Below are 17616 nucleotides of genomic sequence, written 5' to 3' on the forward strand. Positions count from 1 at the left end.
TAGTATGTTTACAAAAAAAACATGGAAGCAATTTTGAACGATAACGCGCTAATAAAATTTTCCTCCTTGCACTATTAAAATAAATATTTTTAGCTTGTAAACAATCTTGATTTTTCTAAAATTAGGTAAAAGTGACGGGAAAAAAGAGGAGAACCATTGTCCTGTAGAGAGATGGTATTTATACCCTTAAGAGAAATACGAAATTTGAGATAAACATGAAATAGATGAGTTGAAGTAGACCCTTAGTTAGGCAATTACAGCTTAATAAGAGTTAAAAACCAAGCTAGTTTTATAGATAATACTGGGATTATTGAAGTCCGCAAACACACCTGACATCTAAGACTTGGAGGAAAGGTCCAGGTATTCTTTGGCTAAGGCCACTTCAAAAACAGATACAAGTAGCGATCACTCTTTATTTATTAACCACCTAGTTGACTTGCGCCCTTTGGCAAGGCTAAACTTCCTAAGAGAAAAAGCTTATTTCTCTAAACGATTTAGTAAAGTGACGGTGTAGACACGTGGTACCTAACATAAAAACACGTGGTAGGAACATGTGGTATAATAACACATGGTATATATACCACGTAGTATAAGTACGTGATTTATTATAGTTTACTCCAACAAATGGTAGAAGGGCGAACTTATCCTGTTATGTTTCATACTTTTGTCTCGATGAAACAGAACTTAACAAACTTCATAACTTTCATTATTGTAAGCCATGAATGTTTTAACTAAATTGACTCTAATTGTACATTAAGGATAAATATGCATCTAATAAATAGTTGGATTTGAAGACTGCGGGTACATAACATGTGAAACCAATGACTACAATTATAAACTTGTTAATATGCGCGTGCGTGCAAGTAGAGTACAAAACCATTAAATAACGTACTTGCTCAAAAGATTATGGTCTTTTGAGTGTAGTGCGAAGTAATTTAATAGCGAGTTCTACTCCTACCTTCCTTATGTTATATATATTGAGGCGCTATAGTGAAATTGTAAGTACTACGCGAAGTGGGAATTAGAACAACATCAATAAAGATTTATAAAATATATTAAATAATTAAACATCCTAAAAAGTATTAAATTCTCGTCACAATCTAAATTAAGTGCAACATAGAATTTAATTTTCTAAGAAAAAACCAAAACAAAAGTATTATGAAATATTAGTTTAAAAGCAGTTTACAAAAAAAAGTTATTCTTGATTAGAAACTGAATGACATTCCCAGAAGTTTTTTCAATGACCCTTCTCGTGTACGTAACACTTTCGTTAGTTACGGGATTCGTGCCAATAAATTGTTTCTCAACCTTTATAGTAAAATGTATTAATAAAAAACAATATTTAATATATAAGAATATATATCAAAAACTTTCATTAAAAAAGTCCCGTAAGCGTGTAAATCCCGCAAAGGAAGAAGATTATTGGCTTTTAGCCACTCCAAAGTCGACTTTGTACAACTCCGCACGGCCTGTTCAGCGCCCAGAAGGAGTCCCTTTTGCAAATGAGCAACAGTCGACAAAGAATTCACGCCACAATCATAAGAACGCCATAGTATATTTAATAGCGCCTTTATAATATAATAAATATATCAATAAAGTTAAAAACTTTTAAAAATTCTAATTATATATAATAATTTTCAGTAAATTTTTTTTTTTAAAGTTTTTACAAATATAAAACAGTTTCGGTTAAAAATTACAAATAAAATTCTATAAAATGTGACGAAAAAGAAACTTTTTATGTTATGTTACGCAAAAAAAAAAATTTAAGATTGCTAAAAAATTTAATTAATTAAAAGAGAAGCTTGCAAAACTAAAACAGATATATAAAAGTTACTAAAAAAAATAATTAAAGTTAATATTTCAAAATGAAATATTATAATGGAGAAGCTTACATTACATTTAAAGAATTTTTAAAAAATTTATTAAAAAGAATAAAAAATAATAATTTGTAATAAATTTAGAAAATAATAATAAATGCTAAAATAAAAATAAAGTTATAAAAAAAAATTAGAAAAGTTATAATAAAGAAAATGTACTTCACTTCTAGAAGAGTAACGGCCCAAGCGACAGTCAAAAGTAGGAAAAAGGTCAAAATTAAAGTTTTTATGATGGAGATCAACTCCTTAAAAAAAACACAAATCACCTTTAAATTGATTAATAATAATTATTGAGTGAATACTTAAAAAAAGTTGAAATAAACGATAATAATAAAATTTACGGACGAAGGTCAACTCCAAAAATAAAGTAAAAAAATAATGTAAAAAGAAAATCACTATTTAAATAGGATAATAATTATAATAAACAATAAATTTAATGAATAATTTAAGTAAAGTTATAAAAATAATAAAAAGTAAAAAAGTAATTTAAAACATTTGAAGTAAAAAAAAATTAAATAATAAAAAATATATATATAGAAGTTCAAAACATATTTTTAGTAAAAAAAATTAATAAACAAATAATAAAAATAAAGTTTAAAATACTTTAAGAAAATAATTAAAAAGTAAAAAAAAAATTAAAATATTTTCAAGTATTAAAAAATTAATAAATAAAGGGTATTTAAACCTTTTGAGTGAAAAAAACCAAATAGTAAAAATGCGAATCTACATGTGACGAAAGAAGAAGCGATGGAACACAATTTCTGCACCCTTCCATTATAAAGATGCTGTTGAAAGACGTCTAAAACATGAAATTTATATAGAAATAAAAAAAAATTCACAAAGAAAAGTTTTTTATAAAAAATTATAAAATTCAATAGAAAAAATAAAAAAAAATTTTAGAAAGAGTAAAAATATTTTTTTTAAAAAAAACAATACAGTAAAAAAAAACCAATAAAAAAAATATTCACTAAGAAATTTTTTTTCTAAAAAAAAGAATAAATTATAAAAAATAAAAAATAAAAAATTCTTATAAATATACCAAAATAGTAAAAAAAAAATATTCGTATTTAAAAAAATTCTGTTACAATAAATAAAATTAAATACAGAGAATAAAAAGACTAAACATTCACTTAACAATTTTTTTGATAAAAACAGTAACTTCAATAGAAAAAATAAGTATCCACTAAAAAGTTTTTTGCCCAAAAATATAAAAAAGAAAAAATATTCTAATCATTAAAAATTTCTTATTTTTTTGTAAAAATTCAATAAATAAATAAAAAAATTTTTCTAAAAAAAAATAACTTTATTTAAAAAAGGTAAGTTAATTTAAATATTTTTATTAAATAAAAATAAATTCGTTATACAAAAGTTATTAATACTTTTTTTACTTTCAAAATTTATATATTATAATGAAAACTTAAAATACAATAACTATATTACTATTTTCTAAAAAAAATAAAAAGATTTAAAAATAGAAATTAATTCGTAATTTATTAAATAATAATAAAATATATTTAATAGAAATTATTATTTAAGCATAAAAAACTATAATAATACGAATTGGAATTTATTAAAAATATTTCTATCAAATAGTTCATCATTTATTGATTATAAATAATATAAAATAAATATGGTAATAATTATCACATCATTATTATTTAAAAATATATAAAAAAAAAGATTCATAAAATTAAATTAGTATTCTTAAAATATAACAAAATAATAATAAAAATTAAAAGTTATAATAAATACTTCTAATGAAGCAATAAATAATCCGTGATTTATAAAATAATAAAATAAAAAATTTTAAAAATGATTTATAATAGCAAACATACTAAAAGACTGAAAAATATATATTATGATTATTCAAGCATACCAATATTATAATAATAATTAAAAGATAATATAATATTTCTGTTAAAGAATATATAAATAAACTCGTTATTATTAAAATTATTTATAATAATCAATACCTCAAAAATTCAAATGCTATTTATACTTATTAAAATATTATTATTATTTAAAGAAATTTAAAAAAGATGCAAAATTATCACATTATTAATTAAGCATGAAAATTATAACAATATAAATTAAAAGTTAATACAAAAATTTTCTACTATAGCAAAAAAATAAATAAAAAAGTAATTAAAAAAATTGATTTTTTAGAGTAAACAAGAAATTTACGGAATCATTTTTTTAAAGTAATTTGCCTCATAAAAATAAAATAATAGCACATATTTTTTCTTATTATTAACTTTTTAGCGGTGAAAATCTCTTAAATAAAGTTAAAAACTAAACTTTTATATGATAACACCTGTTAAATATTTTAATAATATAAAAAGGTGAATAAAAAATGTACATTTAATATATAAAACTAAGTAATAATATAAATGAAAATAAAAAAAATAAAGTAAAAAGTTTTATTAAAAGCTATCATAAATTTTATTTAAAAATTTACCAGAAGTATGCCTCAAAAAAAAATATATACCTTAATCCCTAAATTTTATTTAGATATAAAATAATACATATATATATATTGTATAATAATAAAAAGTAAAAAGTTTTAAACAAAAAGGTATTAAAAGAAGTTTACTAAAATTATACCTCTAGGAAATAAAAAATATATAATTATATAAATTAAATAAAAGGTAAAAAGTTTTAAACAAAAAATCAAAAAAGTAAAGATGAAAAAAAAATTCGGTAAAATAAACATTTCAGTAAAATAACTAATAATATTAAGAACATTAATAAAAGTCACCATTCAAGTAAAAATCTAAAAAAATCTAAAAATTTTAAAAAATCTAACAAATTAAAATTTTAATAAAAGTAATAAATTAAGTAATAAATATAAAAAATTAAAAATTTAGTAAAAGTAACCGTAAAAGTAAAAATGTCAATATTTATTTAATAGATTAAATAATTTAATATTTTTAATAAAAGTCGTTACTTAAGTAAAAATATAAAAATATCAAAAATTTTAATAGAAGTAATCATTAAAGTAAAAAAGTAATCATTAAAGTAAAAATCTGAAAAAAAATTAAAATTGTTATAAGTAATCAATCTTTTTAATCATTTTAAAAAGTTTTTTATTATATCATAAAAGTAAAAAATTAAAAAAATTAAATTCCAATAAAGTAAAAATATATAATAATTTAAATATTTTATAAATTAATCGACAAAGTGTGAAATCAAAAAAATTGGAATTTATTATAAAAGTAATTGCTGTAGTAAAAAAATTTAGTAAACTATAATTTTTAATAATAATTATCAATAAGTAAAAAATCTAAAAAATTCAAAATTTTTTTTTGATAAAAGACATCTAGAGGTTATTAGAAATTACAATATAAGTAAACAATAAAGTAAAAATCAAAAAAAATTAAAATTTATTATAAAAATAACCACTTAAGTAAAAAATCTAAAAAAAAAATTTTAAAAACTAAATTTTCACCAGAAGAAATCTTTTACGTAGAAAATCAACGCTCACTTTTTTTTATGGGGCAACTTGGAATTATTATTACCAGCTCATCGCTGTGAGTATAGCCATATACGGCATGAAATTTACACATGAATAATTCACAAACATCCACCATCATATTAGAAATGTCTACAGAAAGTTCGTGCTTTGAAATTAAATTCAGCTCTCGAAGTTTTTGAATCCACTTACCTAAATTAAAATTAATTATCGGCACTTCACGTTATGTTTACAATAAAAGTTAATAAAAAGTAAATAGTATATATATAATTAGTAATAATATCCAAATAAAATTTCCAACCAATTAAAATAGATACTATAAAGGAATAAATAATTTTAAAAAATAATAAAAATAATAAAACTTAAAAAAAAAAATTTAATTAAAGTTCAAATAAGAATATTAGTAATAAAAAAAAATAAAAAAGTTTATTATAAATACTTCAAAAAAAAATTAAAATTTTTTGATATTAATAATAATAAAGTATATATATTCCAAAACTTGTAATATATAATAAAAAGGATTAAAAATAGTTTGAAAAATATATTGACGGTTTGTATAAACTTTTTTATAACTAAACAATATTAAATTTTGTATATAATCATTATAAAAAGAAATTAATAAAAGTAATATTACGGCTAACAAGTAGTGATACCAAAACCATTTCCATCTAGTCTAAGAGAAATCCAATAAGATCCAGATATGAAATCTCCGGAATTGTCCGAAAAATTTAGTTGTTCACACTTTTTCACGTAATCACTGTAATAAAGATATAATATAAATTCTATTAAAAAAAAATATATCTACTTTATAAAAATAATATAACTAAATAACTCAATAAAATAAATTAAAATAAAATCAATTTTGCTAGACACAAATCAGTTTTGAGGTCTTTTTTATAATAAAATTTCTATGAAAAAGTTAAATATATAATTATTAGTAAAAACTTAGATATTATAATAAATAAAGTTAAGTGAAACAAATTATTATAAAAAACTTAAAAAAAAATTAACCCAACTTGTGTCCAGTAAAACTTGGAAAGACAAGGAGAAGGTTGATATAAGTCATTACTAATCCAGTCGGTACTTTTCTGGTTTTCCCTTAAAAGTTTTTCATAAAATCTGTAAAAGAAAGAAAAGATAGAGCCTATCAGAAATTAAATAAAAGGGAATTACTTATTCACTATTGAATCGGTTTTAATTATAAAAGAATCGTCTTTGCTTGTAATTGGTGAATTTGAGCTTTTCAGGCAGCTAGCAGTACTCTCATGGCTTTCAAAATTATTATTATTGTTATTGTTAATATTCTTATTATTGTTATTAACGCCGTGTTGAACAGGAAGTTTGCAATGATATTCACAAAGAGCGAAGCGTTTAACGGACATTAGAGTTTTGAATGTGTTATAATTTTTCATAACAATAATAAATCATTTAAATTACCATTTTATAATATAAAAATGAAGCAAATTACACACACAAACAAAAAATGTGTTCCAATAAAGTTTTTCAAGCAAAGGCATAAACGATACTATTTTACTTTTAAGCATACATCTTTCAGCTAATATTACCTATCACGTGTTATAGAATTCCTTTGTTTCAGCTAATTGCTTTGTATTTGCTACTATCAATTAGCTTGAAAGGAACATTCCTATATTATTATTATTATAATTGAACTTATATACTTTTTATGTCTTTGTTATGAGCCATAAACTTTTTGAAGACGACGAAAACGAAAATACTAATCAGCTTACTGTTAATCTTGATTATGCTGAAAAATTTGAGGCTAAAAAGAAAAAAGAGGAGTTGTCTAAGCGTATTATACTTAATAATTTTATTTATATTTTATTTCATTGTTTACTTTTTAAAAATTTTATTAAACATTTATGTTACTTTATTTGAAGTTAAAGAAAAATATGATAAGGAGGTGACAGAAACGGAGACTACTAGCGAGCTTGAAGACTCGGATGCAGAACTACTTACAGAAGAAATTGAAGTTTTTATTTATATAACTTATAGATTCCAAATTATTTAAATGTTATTATAATTTTTCCATGCAATTATAATTTTTCCATGCAATTATTCAGAGGTTACTAAAGTTTATTATTATTTCTTATAAAGCGGAACATATTAAAAACAATTTCTATGATAAAGTCTAAAGATGAGTCTATTTACGACAATAAAATAAAATTTTTTGGTGAGAATATTTTTTTTAAAGCTGCACGGTTGTTATTTTTATTTTAAAAGATGATGAAACAATAGAGGAAAAGTATAATGGAAAGCTAATTAAAAAAGAGGTAAACGTTCATTCTATAATAGATAAATAGGGAGGAAATTTTAATTTATATTTAAATTAATTAAATTAGTTATTTTATTCTAACTTCATTTAATTTAGTTTTAATTTTAATTTTAACTATTTATTTTTTAAGCCTAAAGCATTTACGCTGAAAGATTATGAAGTTGGTCAATTAATTAGTAAAGGTGCGGAGCGGGCCTTCAACGAAGAGGCCAGTGATGCTGAAAGATTTGATTCCTTAAACGGTTTTTTTAAAATTATCAACGGAAAAAAAAGATTAAATTTATTATTATTTTTTTTAGAACTCTCATATGCTGAAGAGCAAGCGAAATTAAAGGAAACCATACGAAAGCAAGCGCAGGTTATTTATTTCTTTAAGAAAATATAATAGAAATTAAATTTAAGTAATAATAATTTTTTATATTAATAGGTTATAATTTATTGCTTTTTCTTTTTGTTTCCATTTTTTTTTATATTTGTGTCATTAATTTCTTGTTAACTATAATTTAATTTTTGATTATTATATATATTTTTGGTTTTATTTTATTGCTTATTTGTAATTATGTAAATTTCCATTTCAAGATTTAATTATTTTTAATTTTTAATTTTTATTGGTTTATTCGATTTAGTTTAGTTTTTTTATTGACTTTGCTACTTATTTTCTTTTTCAATTATTTGTTTCTGTATTCTATAATTGGAGTTAACCTTATAATATATACTTTCTTGGTGCTCTAAAAAAGTTGGATTAACATTAAATTTTTAATTCCATTTTTTTAAGTATAAATTCTTTACTTTCTGCTTTTCTTTTTTAAAAAAATTTAATTTATTGATATTTTATAAAGTTATATTGATTTTAATTTTTTTTTAAAATCCGCAAATTTAAATTTTTTTTTATAATAATTAACTTTTATATATAATTATTAAGAGTTTTGTTTAAATTATAAATTTTTTTATTTGAATAATAATTTATAGTTAACTTTTTCTTACTACAATTTATACTTAAAAATGAAATTTAATTTTTAATTTTTTTTTAAAATTTTTAATTAATATTTATTAATCTTTCTCTTTAATATTACTTTTATTATAATTTATTATATTTTAGATTTTTTGAATTTTATATTTTATTTTTAAATTTGAATAAAATTTTCAGATTATTTAATTTTTCTCAATATATTATAAATTACTTTTGGGATTGTCTAAATTTAAATTAATTTGTACTACTATTTTTTTTATAATTATTTGATATTAATTATTTTTTTTCCTAAATAACTTATAAATAATTATTTTTACTAAATTACTTTTTTAAAACTTGTTATTTATATAAATAAAATTTGCTAATAATTTATTTTTTATAAAAAAAATTAACTTTTATCAAACTTGTTTGTGACTTTGATCTAAATTTTAATAGTTTTGAATTATTTTCTAATTTTTTTTTTATATGTTATTCTTTTATAATATTTTGAAGTTATATATTTTTTATTATAAGTTTTACATACTTTTATTCATTTTTATTATAAAATTTATAATATTTTAGATTTTAATAAAAATAATTTTTTTTGAGTTTTAAATATATTTTTAGTTTTTTGAAAAACTTTATAGTAAAGTTTATTTATTGTTTATAGTAAATCTGTTAATTTTGAGTTAGAATTTGTTATAAGTTGCATTCAAGATTTCCTATATATTTTTAATTCTAATAACAACAATCACCATCTTATAATTGTATTATTATTTAATGAATTATTAAACTTAATTATATAATTTTTAAACTGAATTTATTTTTTAATTAAATTTAATTTTTTTATTTAAAATTAATTTTGAACATTTAATTTTTTTATACTTATTATTACTTTTTTATTTAAAGAGTTTTACTGAAGATACTTGTGAAGATCTTTTTGAGATCAAAAAGAAAACCAAAGAAGAAGAAGAAAAAGATACTGAAGACTATCTTGCTTGGCTGAAAGATCAGAAAACTTTAGTATTCTATTAAATTATTTTTTTATTAAAGGCTAAATTCATTATGAAATTGTAATAATAATAATACTTAAAAAATAAGATAATAATAAACACGATCATTATAAATCCTATTAAAAAAGTAATTTAACTTAACTAATTTAATTTGATTCTAAATAATTCTAAATTTTTTAATATTTTTATTGTTTAATAGATTTTTTATATTATTTTTATTTATGGATACTTATATTTTTTATCATTATTAAAATTCTCTTATAGGAAAATTCACGTGCTGTGTCCGAGTTGATAACTCTGAAACGCTATTGGCAGGATCCAAATTTGGATGAAAATGAAAAGTTTTTGAGAGAGTTATTATTATTATTATTATTATTATTATTATTATTATTATTATACATATACAACTTCTATTATAATAATTCTTAGTTTTATGTATTAATAACTTTAATTATAATAATTATGTTATTATTGTTATTACTTTCTATAACTGCTAGTTTTATATATTTATAACTTTCATTAAAATATTTTTTTTTATTTTATTATTAATAACTTTATTACTATTAGTTTAATATATTAATAACTTCTATTATTATATTTATATATTATTATTACTTATACTATTTGTTTTATAAATTTCTAACTTTTATTATATCAATTATTTATTTTTATTATTACTTTCATTCTTATTCGTTTTTTATATAGATAACTTCTATTATAATAATTATTTATTACTATTATTTCTTATTAATTATAATTTTTATATATTAATAACTTCTATTTCAATAGTTCTCATTTACTATTCTTCACATTATTTTTATTATAATTACTATTTTATTTGCTGTTATTTTTAATATTTGTAATTTTTTCATTTATAATTATTATTTTTATTCCTAATTATAACTTTATCCGATATTTATATCTAATAAAAGCCTTATTTTTATTTTTATAATAATTGTATTATATTTATTCATATTTCGTATTATTATTATTATACTTTTCTTTTTTACTTTTTTGTTTCCTCTTATAATTATTTATAAGATTTTTTTACTTTTATTATTCATATAGTATTTTTTTATTTTATTTTTATTATTACTTTTTAGTTATGTATTAAATAAAGGCTGGATCGATACTACTAATACTTTAAAGCACGACGAACTTTTAGAGGAGTTTGGTGGTTTTTTATTATTACTATTATATTATTATTCTTATTAAACCCTAATAAAAATGATTATATAAAGAAAAAGATGAAGAATGGTTAGAAAAAACGGACGACTTTGAACGGAAACACAACTTTCGCTTTGAAGAGGAGTAATAATACTTATACTAATACTAATAATAATATAATAATTATAAATAAATATACTTTATCTATAAAAATATAATAAATTAATATAAAAATACACTATTTTATAATAATATATATTATTTTTTATAAGTAAATGATAATAACAAATAAATTTATATACTAAAATTTTTTTTAAATAATAAAAGTAATAATGATAATAGTCAAGTAGTAGAAATGATAAATAATATATATAAGTAAATATTAATAATGAAATATAAATAGTAAACTTAAATAATATTAATAGTTAAGTTAATATACTATAAGTAAATAATAATAATAAATAAATATAGCGTACTAATATTTATTATGATAATAATAGTAAATAATATAAATAGTTAAGTAATACTAATAATTAATAAATATACTTCAGTAATCAATAACAATAATATATAAATATATAATACTAATATTTATTATAATAATAAAACTAAGTAATATTAATAGTCAAGTAATAATAATAAATTAAATATTATAATCTATACTAATATTTATTTTTAATACTAAAACTAAAGAATGAAACAATAATAGTAAATAAATACTGCTTTAAGTTTTATTATTATTATACTTGAAGGAAGTACTAAATAATGATAAATGTACTAATAATAATAAATAAATATACAGTCTTGTAATGCTAATATATATGGTAACTAAAGCAAGAAATCATATCAATAACGATAATTTATACTAATACTAATTATTAAAATAATTATAGAAAGTGGTATAAATTTTTGAATAATTATAATGAATATATGAATATGCTATAATTTATAATTATTTTAATATTTATTATCATAATTGAACTTAATATTACTACTATTAATAAAGAAATGTAATATTTATTATTATAAAAAAGCAATATTATTAATAATTTTTATATATAAGATACTCTAAAATAGTACTGGTAATATTTCTTAATATAATAAAAGTAAATACTGTAAATATTAATCTAAACATTATATAGAATTATAACTTCTAATAAATTGTTTTTTTAATAGGACTTCTTTTTTTAATTAAAATAATAATTAGTAAATGTATATAATAATAAAAATTATAGCAATTCCGCTGAACTTGTGCATTTTGGACGGTCTATCCCCGATTCTGTAAGAAAAGAGAACAAAAAGGAAAAGAGAAAACTCGTAAGACAACAAAGAAAAGAAAGAAAAGCTGCTAAAAAACGCGAAAAACAAGTTTATTTATATCTTTACTATTATATTTATTATTATTGTCACTTTTCTTATTATAATAGGAAGAACTTAAAAGACTGAAAGCGTTGAAACGGCAAGAAATTATAGAAAAACTAAAAGAAATACAAGAAATAACGGGAGTTTCTAAAGGCATTTTATGTTTATAATAATTTTTATTTTATTATTATCATTTACAAAAATTTAGAGGGTCTGGAAAAACTAAATGTAAGCGATGATGAATGGAACGAAGAAGAACACGAAAAAGTAGGCTCTATTATACTAATATTATTATCCAATCCTTTTTTGTTTTTAAAGCACGTGTTTTAGGATAAGTTTTTGTGGTTGCAACAAATTTTTTGGGTAGCATATAAATTTTGAACAATTTGAAGGTCTGATAATTTATCGTGAATTGTATTATAGAGAAAATGGTATGTAGCGGCCAATGGGGTGTTTTCTTTTCTTTTATTATGATTATAAAGTTTTGATTGGCTTGTGCTTATGGTAACTTCAACTATTATTTCCTGAATTAACATTTCATGTGGTTAACTGCTTATCGTTTAACAAGTCAAAAGTAGCCGAATAAGAATAAAAAGGCAAAATTAGTTAACCGTGGCAGTAGTGCTGCACTTTACTTTGCTTTATAGAAAGCACATGCTAAATTTATTATTAATATTATTGATTATTTTTAGAAGTAATTATAATATTTACTTATTATATTTGTTTTTTGTAGGCGATGTCACTTGTATTTGATGAAAACTTTTATGAAGCCGTAGAAGAAGTTAATATATTTACTTACTATTTTTATTATTATTATTATAAATGTTCTAGACCAAACCTGTCGTAGAAGATGAGGAACTTCAATACTTAAATGAAGTCGAAGCTGAAGAAAACACTTCTCCAAACATTTTACAAGAAAATGGTACTAATATTATTTTTATAATGAACATAAAAAAGAACCTAATAAAAATAATCTAATAGTTAAGAAAAAGACTGTAAGGAAAAAAAATACTGATGATGATTTTAGTTATAAAAATAGTGAATACTATGAAGGCGATGATTATGATTTTAATATGGATGCGGGTTGATAATATATATATACATATATTTATATCCGTATTTAATATACCCTGAACTGCTATTAAAGTAAATATAAAGACTATGAAACTTAAAGAATTTTAAGTAAATGAAATATTTTTTAATGCTTTATTTATTATTACTGTGTTGTTGTTAAAATGTTTCTAAAGAAAACTAAAAGATTGATAAGTAAGTGAATTATTTTTTAACATATAATATAACTATAATTTTTAATATAAATCTTAAAGATTTAAAGTAAATGAAATTTTTTGCAAGGCTTTATTTTTTACTGAACTGCTTTTAAAATATTTAATATAAAGAAAATGTTAAATGTAAAACTTAAAGAATTATAAGTAAAAAATGTTTTATAGACTTTATAGAGACGGATGCTGGCAACCATGAGAAACAAAGTCAAGACTTTTCAGAAGCAACAAGTTTTATTATTACTTTTATTGTTTTAAAACTTTTTATGTTATTTTAATTATTTACTTTATAATTTATATTTTTTACTAGTTATGGACTTATTATATATTAATAATATAATATATTATACCGACTTTATTAATATTATATTAATTATTGAAAAGTTTTCTTATTTCTATTATTACTATTTACTATAATATTTTAAATTTTATTATATTAAATATATTTATTTATTATTGTTGTTAATGTTTTTATTTATACTAATATTTATATATATACTATAATAATGATATATTAATTAGTTATTATTATTTTTTTTACTTATTTGTAGTTATTTTATATATCGTTTTTATAATATTTGTAATTATACCTAAATTAGTTATTATTATTATCCTTCTTTTCTACAGTTTTATGTGTAATTATATCTAAATTAGTTATTATTTTTGCATTATTACGTGTACTTATATATATATTAGTTATTATCATTTCTATTTTATGTTTATCGAAGATCACAAAAGAAGCAGGAAAGACCAACAAAAATTTTCTACTCTTCTAAAGAAAGTCGCTGTTTCTAAACATGTAAAAGTTGACGAAATTCTTGATGACTATTACGCTTTGGATTTCGAAGATTTGGTAGCTTTTTCCTTTTACCTTACCAAAAATATGCTTTTTTGATCCCAATTTGCTCGCTAGATTGACGATTTACCCGTAAGATTTCGATACAGAAAAGTTATACCTAATGATTTTGGTATTTTTGGGGTTTATTAATTTGATATAAGTTTATTTATTTAGCAGTTTTTTGAAAAATATAAATACTCTTTTATATTATTGAGTCTTTAAGTTTTATAACGAAAAAGTCTTTTAATATTTTTATTTTTATATAAAACGTACTATTTTCTTGATATTTAGTTTTATTTTCTTTTAGGATTGACTCCTGAGGAAATATTGTTTGCTGATGATTCAGAGTTGAATCGTTGGGTTTCTCTAAAAAAAATGACTAAATACCGAAGCGAGTTCGCTATTATTATTATTATTATTATTATTATTTATTCTTTTATTAAATATAGGCAAGACGAGCTCTATGATAAAAAAAAATATCGTAAATTATCCCAACGGAATAAACAAAAAATTTTAACTTCTTTATATAATAAAAATAATAGTAATAATAGTGAGAGTAGCTATCATAATAAACATGCAAGTAAAAGTAAACGAATTAAAACTGATAATATCAGTTATGATAATAGATATAATAATAATAGTAATAATAACAACAATAATAAAAAGAAGAAGAAAATTTTTTCGACCGACAGAAAATATGAAAAAGTCAATAAAAATATTGTGGATGATTCTCGTTTGAAGGCGTATGGGCTGGTCTAATGGCTGATATTATATTTTAAAGTAAAGCGCATGCATCTTTTTTTATCTTTTTTTTATATATATAAAAAGTAATGGTTGAACTATTATTTACATTATTAAACCATGCTGGTTTATTATGATAATAAATATATGAAGTCTTTACTATTATATTTAATGAAAATAATAAAGATAAATTAAAATTATAATTATGCTAAAACTTTTTAATAAAACTTATGGTTTTAAAAATATTATACAGAAAAATATTATTTTAGTGATCTCTTTCATAACTACCTTTTTATTTTTTAAAGAAATAGTTCCTGGGGTAGAGTTTTTATTAAAAGTATCAGTTTTTATTGGCTATCGCATCAAATTCTCACTGTGTTGATTTTACTAGTCTTAAGCCCTAAAACTAATATATTTTGTTAACTATAAGTTATATAATATAGTATAAAGCATATTTTAAACATTACGGTACTATATTATAGAGTTATTAAAAACTTAAAAATACAGTTATAATTTATATAACAAATTTAAAGTCTCCTGGAAAGCGCCACACCAAAAACGAAAACAACAATTTTATGATAAAAAAAAAGAAAGTTATGCGCGTGCCATTCCGTATACATGTATAACATTTAGTCCCCGAGGGTTAAACACTACAACTGATTTATTATAACAAATATTTAAGCAGAATTTGCAACTTTTTTATAACCAAGTACCAGTAAGGAAAATACCTTGAGCTCACAAAATAAGGCACTCTTTAAAAAATGTTTTATTATAAGGGGAGTATTTAAGGCTCGCCGGCCTTATTCTATCTATATTCTAGGAACTAGCGCCATTAATCAGAGGTCAAACCAAGCCCGAACCGAAGAGCAACCGCACAAGACAGTGCTCCCAGCCCAAAGCTGGCCAGAACAAGCTAATAGTGCGAATAGTATAGAAGCGACAATCCCAAAAATCATCTTAGTATAGTACTAACACTAATAACCAGTCATCATTCAAAATAGTTAGTTAAGATATTATTCTGAAGAGGCCTATGTCCCATGGACTTGGGACAGTGCTATTATGTTGCTCATTGTATAGACTTATCATACGCAAAGGTCTTCACACGCAGTTAGTGACGCTACAAGCAGAAGTATCTATACAACTTATATGTGTTCCATAATTATGCTAAAAGTGAACATAAAAAGGTAGCACACTACTTTAGTTGACATTCACAGAAGATTACCTCATGAAGTCAACACTAGTATACGTCGCGAGAGCGTCAAGAAAAGGCTATCTTATAAGTCATTAGACTGAATATTTTGTACAAAGCTCGTACCGTCGAAGGTAGTACCCTAACTGAACAGAATAGTATAGGCTCGAGACAATAGCAAAGGGCCATCTAATACAGGTAAGATAGAACCTGCTTCAAGATTTATCTGTTACGCAGTTTTTACCATTTTTAAGAGCCCGTCTTTCGGCGTGTTAGTACAAAGCCTTCGTCTCTCTACAGCAGCAAGAATACCTCAGTTCACCTTCCCAGAGCAGGGCACCCATAATCATGATGATCGTTTTGTAAGTATTCCACTGAGGTTCGGGTACTCTACTCTTCGCTTAAGCTCAAAGGGCCCAAATACCCTAGAGGGGTTACTAGACACTATCGAGGTTTAGATCCTTTAGATCCTTTACACATAAATGCTAATCCATCTGTGGTGGCAACCCCTTGTCTTCATTCTGTGTCAAACACGTACCAGGAGACGCAAGGAATAACTAACGTAACAGTCGCGTATAGAAAGGGGCCGATCTTTTTCCAACGCTTTACGACATGCATCTAGGGTCAAAATTAAGTCTGAAAGTCGTCAACCTTGCTTGCATGAAGAATGTACTAAACTTTACGAAGGATCACAGTTCCGACCCAACAGTCCGAGGCCCTTGACAAAACACGTTCTAGCGCTCCCATTGCGAGCCCAACCTATGCAGCCGCCACAGTTAACAACTATATAAAATGTGGTCTTACCTGCTACAGTCACAGCAAAGTTTAGGAGTCGTACTAGTAAAGTCAATACAACTCGAAAACAAGCAGATTTCCTGCTTGTTCTCTATATACAGGTTTTTGCAGCCCTTAAATTTATATAGTAAACATACTCTTTTTAATAAAGTGGTTTTTTTTGGATGTTAAAAATTTTAAATAGTGTATTAGTGCGATTGGGCATAACCTAAATGTTTAAATAAATTACTTTGATTGGATAACTTAGTAGGACGGAAAGGTTTAAGCTGACTGGATTAAATTTTATAAACTGCCCTGCTTTAAACTATTATCAGCACAGTCTGCTACCTATCTTAACCATTTTCACTAATGACTTCCATTTTTTAGTAAGAGTAGTTTTTTTATGTTCCCAGTTCGTCATATTAATTAGTTAAGTTTTCCATTAGAAATCGCGGAAAATCAAATTTTTAAAATCAAATCTTCTGAGGACTTTGTTATTAACTTAACTTTTTTTAAAGGACTCAACTTCACTATAAAACGGATGGGAGAACGTTCAAATTGTAAGCGTTTTAGCTTTAAAGTTGTGCGTTTGGTTTAGGTAGTTTTGCTTTTTCTGTCACACCAAGATAAATGCTGCTTGTTCTATGTTTTTTTTTTACTT

The 17616-nt window shown here is 21.8% G+C and overlaps 2 protein-coding genes across 2 annotated transcripts; one reads left to right on the plus strand and one right to left on the minus strand.

The window, feature by feature from the left end:
- Positions 1 to 1182: 1182 nt before the first annotated feature.
- On the minus strand, positions 1183 to 6532 carry LOC135145064 (uncharacterized). Its single transcript, XM_064077190.1, has 8 exons — positions 6523 to 6532; positions 6361 to 6468; positions 6003 to 6106; positions 5362 to 5541; positions 2563 to 2676; positions 2037 to 2122; positions 1371 to 1493; positions 1183 to 1308 (listed from the first exon to the last, which is right to left on the minus strand). Exons 4-8 carry the CDS (start codon positions 5468 to 5470, stop codon positions 1183 to 1185), a joined length of 558 nt encoding a protein of 185 aa, XP_063933260.1. The 5' UTR covers positions 5471 to 5541; positions 6003 to 6106; positions 6361 to 6468; positions 6523 to 6532.
- A 956-nt stretch (positions 6533 to 7488) lies between these two features.
- On the plus strand, positions 7489 to 16972 carry LOC135145065 (protein KRI1 homolog). The gene is made up of 23 exons (XM_064077191.1): positions 7489 to 7540; positions 7591 to 7640; positions 7773 to 7884; positions 7942 to 8000; positions 9501 to 9614; positions 9869 to 9957; positions 10708 to 10778; positions 10846 to 10915; positions 12007 to 12139; positions 12199 to 12286; positions 12342 to 12400; positions 12867 to 12914; positions 12965 to 13055; positions 13115 to 13216; positions 13582 to 13644; positions 14142 to 14266; positions 14327 to 14381; positions 14559 to 14646; positions 14701 to 14831; positions 15813 to 15952; positions 16436 to 16543; positions 16588 to 16754; positions 16804 to 16972. Exons 1-23 carry the CDS (start codon positions 7489 to 7491, stop codon positions 16970 to 16972), a joined length of 2184 nt encoding a protein of 727 aa, XP_063933261.1.
- The last annotated feature ends 644 nt before the right edge of the window (positions 16973 to 17616 follow it).

This window comes from Zophobas morio, unplaced genomic scaffold (genome assembly GCF_036711695.1).
Source record: "Zophobas morio isolate AGI-343-1 ecotype UQ-CSIRO unplaced genomic scaffold, CSIRO_AGI_Zmor_V1 ptg000119l, whole genome shotgun sequence".
Lineage (NCBI taxonomy): Eukaryota > Metazoa > Arthropoda > Insecta > Coleoptera > Tenebrionidae > Zophobas > Zophobas morio.